At 49.5% G+C, this 11,028-nt stretch overlaps 1 protein-coding gene across 1 annotated transcript; it reads right to left on the reverse strand.

The window, feature by feature from the left end:
* Positions 1-1,201: 1,201 nt before the first annotated feature.
* Positions 1,202-10,386, reverse strand: DLL1 (delta like canonical Notch ligand 1). The gene is made up of 11 exons (XM_030235953.2): positions 9,345-10,386; positions 8,785-9,096; positions 8,524-8,584; positions 8,022-8,279; positions 5,505-5,565; positions 4,895-5,025; positions 4,590-4,759; positions 4,246-4,462; positions 2,481-3,273; positions 2,251-2,365; positions 1,202-1,904 (listed from the first exon to the last, which is right to left on the reverse strand). The coding sequence occupies exons 1-11, from the start codon at positions 9,402-9,404 to the stop codon at positions 1,899-1,901; spliced, it is 2,184 nt and encodes a 727-aa protein (XP_030091813.2). The 5' UTR covers positions 9,405-10,386; the 3' UTR covers positions 1,202-1,898.
* Positions 10,387-11,028: the final 642 nt, after the last annotated feature.

Raw genomic sequence — 11,028 nt, forward strand, 5'->3', positions numbered from 1 at the left:
CAGGCAGGTTTTCAATACCTCACGTCACTCTCCTTACAAAAACATTCCTTAAAAGGACACTTTTGGCTAGATGAAGACGATAACCGTGTCAAGACACTTTGTGGGACGGAGCCTATATGCCTTGTCTAAGGTTTCACTTTGCAAAAAGCTAAGCTTATAAACAGATAAGCCTCTGCAGTCAGTGTGAGTTTTCCACTGATCTCAAACAAAAGTGGAATTCCAGTGGTTCATGTACTTATAAACACTAAAATAAGGGGAATACATAAAGATCACCAGCTGCAATAATTGCTTGATTATATCTGCTATCCCACTCTTTGTGTTTAGGATATCATCCCCCCTCCCCTGAAGTGAATGGGGACAGAGGATTTTCACCATCTTCACAAAGCTGTAGAAGGTGGCCCACAATGGAGTAAAAATGAGATTATTCCCTAGATTTTCCTTATTTTCCTGAAGTGGAAGAACCCTTTGCCTATTTCTGAAGGGTCTCTGCAGATTAACATGCAGCACAACATAAAGGCGAGCTCATTAGAGCAAACTAAATTGGGGAAATTGCCTGAGCATTCAGAGCCAAGCCAGGGGATGGGATCACACTCTGTCCCACTATGAAGGCAGCAGGCACCAGGGGCAGAGCAGAAACCAAAGACACAACTGGTACTTCAGTAGGTGTTGTAGTCAGGGGAGTTGTGGCCACCAGTCAGTTCACTGATATTTCCTGGAGAGGGAAGTCTGGGGGAGCCCACACCCATGGGAGCGCATCAAGGACCTGAGCTAGGGGCCCTCCCTAGCTGGTGTGTCCCAAAGTTCCGTGGACTCCAGGCAAGTGTTTGAGCTTTCAAAAAATGAGGAGTTGAGTCATGACATGCCCCAGGACTGGATTGCAATGGAGTGCGCTCTTGCTCTTCCTCGGGAAGTGACTCCATATGTGTTTACATAAACACAGAGCCCAACATGACTGGGCAAATATTACTCAAGGTTTTGCCATCTGCCTTTGGGGCAAGACTGAGCACAACCATGGAGTCAAAAGGTCAGAAGGTTAGGAGGGGAAAGATGGAGGGACTACACACAACAAGTTGCTCCCCAGTCTTTGTAATAAGTCTCAGTCCTACTCAATGCCCCCATGAGTCCACACAGGCCTGTCAGATGCCTGCTGGCAAAGTTCAGTCAGTTCATCATCAGATATGGAATAAACATAGCACTCTGGTTATCATTAATAATATTTATTTTGGAAAAATATTTTAAAAATGAATTTCTTCATTAACAAAACAGTAAAAAAAATCAAATAACATTTGCACAATATTCCATAAATACATTTATATACAAAAAAATATAGTCACATAGACCCGAAGTGCCTTTGTACATATTTACCAAAAAATTTAAATTATAAAAAAATGAACATCACAAAATACTCAAGCTTTACAATTATCATGAAAATATTTTTACAGATTCAAAAAATAACACACTTTTTCTCACCTAGTAAAAACACATTTTAGTATCAAAAAAGACAATAAAGGCAGTGTTTGTGTCTCTAATTCAAGAAAAGACTGGCTCATAATAATCCAAAATATACACTTCAGGCAGTGCATGCTTCTTATGTAGTAATTAAGTCCATTCATTTAAATATATATAGAAAAGCAACTGACCATAGTGCAATGATAAAATTCATAAAAGGCAGTGCAACAGTAATCCTTGAACACAGACCCTTGCCTGGTGTCCATCTTGTTTCTTTATTTTGCAGTCACTTTGCTAACTTCAGTAGAGAACCAGCTCAAGCCTGAATTTAGTTTCTCAGCAGCAGTCAGTGAAGGAATCTATCTCCCATTCCTCTTTCAGCAGCATTCATTGGGGCACGTCTCCTCTGAAATTGTTCTGAACAACCACCTTGCCATATGACCTCTGGTTTACACCTGGAAAGAGAAAACACAAGCAGAGATCAGGAGAGGTTAATGAAACATATGAAGAGGGCTGTAAGGCTGCAGAAGGTTAGGACTCTGCATAAAGCACACCAAGAGGTGGGTCACCACACCTCAACCATTGTACCCTAGTCTATAAAACTTGTCAAACCCACAACATCCACAGCAGCAAGTCACTGAGCTTATCTTTACAGCGTCCACAGCATCATGAACTCAAGCTGTCTGGATTTCAACAGGTACAAACCACTGTGGCATTATGGAAAGGAGTTTATCTGCCCTGGCATGTATTGGATGGGAGCTGTGGACCAAGACTTTTCTCTGCTGTTCCAACCCTACTAACCTCAGTTGCTATGATGCACTCATCTTTCTCTTCTGATATGACATACACCGACTGGTACTTTGTGTCCTTTGAAGTGGAATATACTGAATCTGGTCGCTTTCTTTCAGAAGTATCACTATTGAAGGCAAAAAGAGAGAGAACAAGTTAGATGACTGTTGCTTAATGCTACCTATGAGATCTACACTCCCCCTTCAAAGCCCAGCTGCCCCCTGCACTCAGATGTGAGATACCTCTTTAGTTGTACTGCACTTTTCTCCTCTGCCTCTGAATCATACGTTTCACACTTGGCTTCACATTTACTGTGCTCCTCCTTAACTGAGTCCTCATTCTTGAGTTCATGCACCAAATTGTAATCCACTGATGGGTATCTGACTTTGTAGCCATTTTTATCAGAGTTATCGCTGTGAAAGTCTACTTTCTTGTTTGTGTTTTTAATCTGAGTGGCACCAATGACACTTATGGAAATGTCCTTCTCGCGCTGGCAGTTTGCCAGGTTATTCATAGTCTCGGTCTCACTCCTGCAGGCATCAGGCTGGTGGTGCCTCTTCTGCACTCTGAGCCTGACGCACACGACCACAGCAGCACACCCCAGCAGCAGCATGAGGACCAGAATAATCCCAGCGCAGACGGCGATCCAGGGGAACTGGGAGTTCTGGCCTTCCGTGTACTTTTCAGTGAAGTCCACGATGACGGGTCCCTGCGGTGGCTCGGGGAGCAGGAACTGGCAGTTGAGCCCGCCGTAGCCCCGGGCACACTCACAGACATAGCGGTTGTTTCTTTCGTGGCAGGTGGCCCCATTGTGGCAAGGGTTGTGCTCGCATCTGCTCACCGGGGTGCTGCAGTTCTTCCCGTTGTATCCTGGGGGGCAGGTGCAGGAGTAGTCATTGATGCCATCCTGGCAGGTCCCTCCGTTGACACAGGGGAAGGAGGCACAGTCGTCCACGTTGTCATCACAGTGCCTCCCAGTGAAGCCAGCCTGGCACTGGCAGATATAGGAGTTCCCCAGATCGACACACTGGGCTCCTGAAAGAAGGGAAGGGGGAAGAGCTGAGTGGTGGGCAGCCAGAGAAAAAACAGCCCCCCACTCACTGCTCTTGGGGCAAAAGGTACAACCAGCAGCTGAGGACAGCTTTCTTTTTTGAGAGGTCAGCTTGACCTTTGACAAGTCTAATCCAACATAAAAGCACATGTTTTTAATAAAGATTTTTGTTAAGCAGATTTATTTTTCATTCTCAATTCTTTTCCTTTTTAAATATTTCATTCAGCTTGAACCAGAACACTAGTCCGGGGCAGATTAACACCACATCTCATGTTACAGAGTATGAGTGGCAGTGAATAAGGAGGATTACAGTACAGAAAGTCTTCACTAGTTTAATCAAAACAGGAAAATTACTGTTACCAGATTACAAGTAATAATGTTTGGCACTTTTGTGGCATTTGCATCCACAGACCTCTAAGACTCTTTGTAAAAGATTTGAAAGTATAGTTTTCCACGTTTTCATGCATGACTCTTCACACCAAGTTACTTGGCCACAGCCATCCCATCAGAAAACACAATCTTCAGCAATGCCCCAAGCCACACCACTGCTTTCTTAGTAGACATCCTTCTCCATCAAGTCAACTATTTGCAGGACAAGGACTTTTTTACAAGAGGATGTAGTGGTAGGGCAAGGCAGAATGGCTTTAAACTGAAAGAGAGCAGGTTTAGATAAGATACTACAGAAAAATTCTTTACTGTGAGAGAACAAGTTGCCCAGAGAAGTGGTGGATGTTCCATCCCTGGCAGTGTTCGAGGCCAGATTCGATGGGGTTTTCAACAGCCTGGTCAAGTGAAAGGTGTCCTTGCCCATGGCAGGGGCTTGGAACTAGAAGACCTTTAAGGTCCCTTCCAACCCAGACCATTCTATGATTCTATGATCAGCGTGCCTTGATCAGTGTGCCTTGTTATGAACTCCAGACCAGACGCCAAAGTGAGGGTATGCTGTTTGGCCTTACCATTAGCACAAGGGCTGGAACTGCAGTAGTCGATTTTCTTTTCACAGTTGAAGCCAGAATAACCCAGTGGGCAGCGGCAGCTGTAGCCCCCATCAGGGTTGTCGGTGCAGCGCCCGCCGTTGAAGCACGGTCCGTCTGCACAAGTCATCGCGCTCAGCTCACAGTTCTTCCCATAGAAGCCCGGGGGGCAGGTACAGGAATAGCTGTTCTCCAGATCCTGGGGGGAAGAAACAAGAAATTATCAAAACATTGTCTGAACTCGCTCTGAAATCCAAAAAGGGATTTCAAAAATTAGGAAAAGTGACATTAACTCCTCCCTTGGAGGAGTTTAACAAACAACTTACAGTGCAGCTTCCACCATTCTTGCAAGGGTTGGCGTCACATTCATTGATTTCAATCTCACAGTTGGAGCCTGTATACCCAGGTCGGCACGAACAAGTGTAGCTCCCCTGACCAGTGTTGGTGCACGTGGCACCATTCTTGCAGGGCTTGTGGTGGGTGCAGTAGTTCAGGTCTGTAAAAGATATATTTTCTTTTTTTAAGGAGAGAAGCCAAGGTGATTGCTACTTTGCAAGACTAGCAGACAGTGGGTGAGCTGAAAATAGTTGCCTGTTTTAGTCATTTTAAAATGGATGCTCAGAGAACTCACCCTGGTTGCAGAAAAGGCCACCCCAGCCTTCCTGGCAGTTGCACTGCCACGGCTGCTGGCAGGTACCATGAAGGCAACCTGGATATCGGATGCACTCATCACAGTATCGCCCCTGCCATCCTACTCTGCATCTGAAAATAAAAAGATGACAAAAAATTCTCTTCAGATTTAGACTTCTCACAGTTGGAAACCCTCTCAGAAACTCTGCAAGCACCCCGATGTCAGGGATCAAGTTTCCTAAAAGTCCTCAGTGATCCTTCATGTGAGAAAGTCACCAAGTCCAACCGTAGCATCAGCTTTCATCGGTCCTATCTATTTCTTCCACCTCCTTAGATAGACCCATGGTTCTGATAGTTAATTTGTTTACTCTAATAACAAAGAGCCAAACCTTACACACAGCACTGTAAACCCATTAGGTTAATATTAATGGCACTGATGTTTGACTTGTGGAATAATACTTTGATCTGGCATCAACCGGGTATTTCAAATTTCCATCTAATATGAAGAAAGGCCTTTAAACCAACCCTTCAAATGTCCAATGGCTTATTTAACACCAGAGCATCAACACTGAAAGACAAAGAAGGAAGCAGGAAGGGAGTGGAAAACTTACTTGCATTCCCCCGGCTTGTCGCAAATGCCGTGCTGCTCGTCACATCCAGGCAAACAAATCGCTGTAAACAAACCAAGCAGGGAAAGACATCAGCACTGGTGCCAAAAAAACTCTCTTTTACAAGTCTGAGTCTGGGAGCACCTTGTGGGTGGGGAGTGAGTCCCTTTTACTAGCTTGGGACAGTTAAGCGCAGCTGAATTAATCTCTGGAGTCTGAAGGAGTATTGATCTTGCCCCGTAACTGGGCACTTTACTTATCACCAGGGATGAGCATTCTTCTTAATACAGTTGCACACAGACAAAAGAGGGCTCACAATTGCTCCCTTCCCCACAGCCCCTCACCCCCCTTTCCTTCCCAGTGAGGGTCAGAAGTCCTTTTTTCCAATTCTATGCACACAGCTCCACCTCTTAATATCCCCCGAAAGTGTGTGTGCAGATAAGAGTGGACAGCTGGTGTGCAGGGTGCCAGTGCAAGACAGCTGCTCTATTGTCTATTCTCTCCCAGCAGCTGCCCCACTGCAACAATACCCCGGCCCCGGAGCCAATGGGGCCGGCGGCCGGCGACCGGGCAGCCTATCCCTGCCCACAGCTAATCTATGGCACGCGCGTGATTTCGCTGCAAAAAAACTTTTTTTTTCTTATTCAAATAAATAAGTCTAAAGTTCTTCCTCCCTCCTTCCCCCGCCCTGCTCCGAAAAGGGGCGGGCGGGTGGGTGCAGCTCTGGTAAAAGAGGTAAGCGGGCCAGCAGGAGGGAGGATGAGAGAAGGGAAAAAAGGGACTTCTGCTCATTACTTTGCCTGGTTATGGAACTCATTAAGCAGGCACTGCAAAGTTTTAATTCAACAAAGCCAGCCAGAGACAATGGCATGCGAGGGGAAGGAGGGGGGAAGAAAAAGAAAGAAAGAATCAGTGCTGATAATCAGATCGCCTCCAAGTTGGAAAGAATGGAGCTGGGGGCAAGGCAACGGGAAGCAATCTGCAACTGGCAGCTCCACTCACTAACGGCAAAACATTCTTTTTGCATGCACACATAAACACATCTCCCCTGCCTAGTAGGTTTGTGTCAGTGCTATAAGCTGTTTTTTTCTTCTGAGAGGGAAAACACAGCAACGAACGTACGTAATGAGTCAAGAAAGATGGACAGCCTTCTGCTTCGCTGTGGGAATAGCAGAGATGTACAGGCATTCAAAAATGCTGACAGCCCCAAAAGAGCTCATTATCAAAATGCTTCCTTTTTCCCCACCCCTTGACACAACTGGACTAGGCACTTTTGATCATAGGAAAGGTTGTTGCTCTCATTTAAAACACTATCAAAGAAAATGTGAGCCCCTTTTCCTGCTGTTTATTGTGCAACATCATACCCTGAACTGCTAAAAGCATCCTAGCACTCACTAACAGTGTGAATAATCAATCAGGAATGGTTTGATAGGAGCTCAGCTGAGACCACAGTGTAGGTGGGTTTAAAGAGAAACAAAAACACAACAAGAAGAAAGCTGAGAGGCTGCTTTACAGCCTGGAACTGTTTTCTTCCTGCCTGCCTGGCCCTTTGATGACTGCAGAGGAGCACTGGCCCAGTACGTCATCTGCCAGCATATTTCAGATCCGTGTATACACACAAACAGAGAATGCCATCACAGGCTGCAGCAGGGGCTCTGTGTGCACGTTTGGGTGTACACTGCTGTGGATCTACAAAGGGCGGAATCTCATACAACCGGAAAGTATCTGACATCCTGGACTATCCCGTCTGCGATCTGCTTACTGTCCCAGCTTTTCCTGCTGCACCAACACACCACATTCCTCAAAAACTTCAAGCTCTGGGGTATGTTTCATGTCCTTCACTACTTTATTGGTATTAATTATCACAGCAACAGGACAGAAGAGAGTTGGGGAATAAGGTGAGCGTTCTTGTGGCCCCGTGTGCCACAAGAGAAATTTCTGTTAGTGGCAACATATAAGTACCCCAAATGAGAAATGTACAGTATAGAAGCCATAGAGAATGTCTTGCCGATATTTTTCTTAATACAAGGCCGCAGAGAATCAGAACTATAGCAAGCCTATACACAAGGGCTGTCACATGGATGTTGCCAAAGTCTAACTCCCTCCCCTGAAGCTATGTACCCTGTAGGTGATGATATCAAAGTTGTGTGGTTGGAGGTATAAAAATAGTATAGGTATAAAAAGTAGTCCTGATATATTTTAATAAATCCTCAAGACACTGCTGAACATTTTGCTTCCAGATTAAATAGTCTAAAGCAAGTGAGCAAGAGTGTAGTTTTGGCACTGACATTTTGCTGGCTTGAGAAGGGGCTGTCTGCATTAACTTTCTGTGGCAATGCTGAGATCTCCCATCCTTCACACTGGTAAGGCTTGGGCATGGAACCAGACATCCATCCACCACTTCTTGGTTCTCCCTCCCCATGGGGCCTGATGTCAGAGAAACAGCCCTCCACCAACCCTAAGAGCTCAGGAGACACTGCTGCAAGGGGCAGCCAAGGAGACAAGCAGGTGGATACTTACGCTCAGTGCAGTACTGGCCCTTCCAGCCTGGGTTGCAGACTTTCTCGCCACGCTCTCCACAGGTGAAGTGACCAAAGGCATCATCCCGGGGCCGGCAGAAGACGGAGCAGCCTTCTCCGTAGTAGTGCTCGTCACACACGAAGCGATAGGAGTACTTGAGGTCGGTGCGGCCGCTGCTGTGCAGGTCCTGGGACCACTCTTCACCCACTGCCAAGTGTCTCTGGGTGGCCAGGCGGCTGATGAGGCGCTCAGGGTTCTCTGTGTGAAAGTGGAGAGGAGAGTGGTTAGAGAACCCAAAGCAGGCAGGGCATGGGGGGGGGTCTCTGGTGGGAGGGAAACTGCAGAGGCAGGATGACATGCATTGACTGCATGCCAACAGGTTGGCCTCTGTTGCCACAGGTCTACTCTAGAGGAGAGTGTGCTACACACTGCAGAGAAAGGGACCAAATAGGGCTGCAGAACTGGGATTCTTACGGGGAAAAGTGTGTTTCAGGACACTTACCGGTGGTGAGGTCATCAGGTGAGTCCGTATGCAGAGCCTCAATGATGAGCGAGAAGGTGCCCTGTGGAAAGAAGGAGCAGACACAACCCACCAGGAGAGCATGAGAGCAGGTAGGCCCAAGGGACAGTGCCACCAGTCCCCCGGAGTTATCAGTCATTGTCCCCCTCCCATCTTGACACTTCAAGGGGATCGGTGGCCTCTTGGAATGGCACGGGACGGGATGGATATGTGCCGCCCCCTCCAGCATCGCCCCCCACTTACGGGCCAGGTGAAGCCGAAGGGGAAGCGGATGGGATTGCTGAAGGCGGGGTCGGCACCGCCCGCGCCGTCGGGGACGCTGAAGGAGTTGGCTCCGAGGACGGGAGTGATGGCGCTGCCGTAGGTGCAGGGCGGCTCGGGGGACACGCTGGCCTGGTAGTGCTTGAGGCAGACGCGGAAGAAGGTCTTGCAGTCGCACTGCTGGAGCCCGCCGGCGCCGGGGCCGCCCCCGCGGCAGCAATTGCGGTTGCTGAGCAGCCCCTTCTTATTGACAAACTCCTGCAGCTTCAGCTCGAAGACCCCGGAGGAGCCGACCTGCGGGGCGGGGACAGCGGCCGTCAGCCGCCGAGCAGCCCGCTCCCCAGCCCGACCCCGGCGGGCACCCCCTCCCCGCTCCTCACGGCTGCAACCGGCAGCGACAGTCCCCGGCATCACCCGCGGGACTCCCCGGTGCAGGCACCCCCCGGTGCAGGCATTCCCGTCCCCGGCATCCCCCGCGGGACTCTCCGGTGCGGGGACCCCCCGGTGCAGGCATTCCTGTGCCCCAGCCCGCGGGCACTTACCTGGCAGCGGCTCAGCAGCACTGAGAGGACGGAGAGCGTCAGCAGGAACCGACCTCCCATTTTGGAGGTGCAGCTCTGGTGCCCTAGCTTTCCTCCCCCTTATCTTCTCGTCAGAGGGAAAAGGGGAAAGTGTCTTTCGGGGTAAGGGAAAAAAACACAGCGGCCAAAGCAGCTCGTCCCAGCAGAGCTGGAAGAGTTAGTGTCACGGTCTCCTTCTTTCAGGAGTGTCTCTGACTTTTTTTTCCCCTTTTGCCGATACCTCTAGATGTAGCCTGTTGGCAACTGACAGCTCTTTCGGATGGCAAAAGAAAAAGAGAGGAAAAGAGGACGGGGGGAAAAAATAATATTTATCTGTTAAACTCTTTTTCTTTCGCAATCCACGATGCTCCTTCTTTTCTCCAGGAAGAAAAAATAAAAATAATAAAATAAAAGCAACTTAATTCCCAACAGAGGCAGAGAAAAGGCTTCCCAAGGAAGATTAAAAATTGGTGATCTGGAAATCCCTGCAGAGGCAGCGGCGGAGGCAGCGGCGATAATTCCCGGGGCGGTGCGATTCGGGAGCGGCTCTGCGCGGCTGCGCTCGCCCTGCTCACGTCGGGGCTGGTGGGTGTCAAACAGCAGCAGTGGCGGGCGGGTCACGTCGGAGCCTTGATCCCCTTTTTTTCTTTTTTTTTTTCTCTTTTCCTTTTTTTTTTTTTTTTTTCGCAAAGGAAGCGAAGCTCTCTTTCCTTGTTGTGGGTTTACTTTTGTTTTTAAAGGAATCCCAGCCAACAAAAATAAGCTCGTGTCTCAACAGTAGCGAACAGAGCGTGTCCGGGTGTGCTCCTACGGGGGCGGGGGTGCCTGCTCTGCGCTGCTCCGCTCCGTGCCGCGGCTCGGCTCGGCTCGGCTCAGCGGCTCTCTCCGAGGGTGAAGCGCTAAGGATCTGCCTCTCCTTGAGCGCCTGCCGCCCTTATATCCCGCCGGCCGACTGCATGCCTAATGAGATGCAAATGAGCAGCCCCCCAATCTGGCTAGAGCTGTCACAAAGGAGCCACTTTTCCAAACCCTCCTCTCAATGGATCGCCAAATGGTCAGTGAGCTGTAAAATGTGCAACCCTCCTCCCCCTCCCCTTCGCGCTCACAAAACGTGTTCATTTACATTCCTGCAAATTTGGTAACCGCAAGAATCCCCCTTCTGCTCCGGCGAGAGGGTAACACCCCCTCTGCACCGGGGAGAGGCAGTGCAACACGCTCCGGCCAGAGAGCAGCCCCGGGGACGGCGGGCTGTAATTGCCTCTTGGAACGTGCAGAGCAGCCGCCGTGACCCCAAAAAGTGACTCGGTGATCGTGACTACTCCAAGGGGCTTCTCCGGCCTTAAAGGGATGAGGGAGGTGGGAGCCATCGAACCACAGCGAGGGGAGTCCCATCCCATGAAATTCACACTGCATTTACCCTGGCATAACCGGGGTAATTGGGGAGGGGGACAAGGAACGTGGACGAAGTGACCCGAGGTTCGCTCTTCCCGAGGCTCCGCTCACGGCGCGCATCCCGCCGGCGGAGGCACGGGGGATCCCCGGGGGTCCGGCGGCGAGGGAGGACGCGGGCGGGTTCGCGGCGGGGACTCGTGGAGGGGACCCGTTTGCGGGGCTCCGCGGGTCCCGTCCCCGCCACCACCGCTGCCGGAGAGAGCCACTCGCTGCG

This window comes from Serinus canaria, chromosome 3, assembly GCF_022539315.1.
Source record: "Serinus canaria isolate serCan28SL12 chromosome 3, serCan2020, whole genome shotgun sequence".
In the NCBI taxonomy this organism is placed as follows: Eukaryota; Metazoa; Chordata; class Aves; order Passeriformes; family Fringillidae; genus Serinus; species Serinus canaria.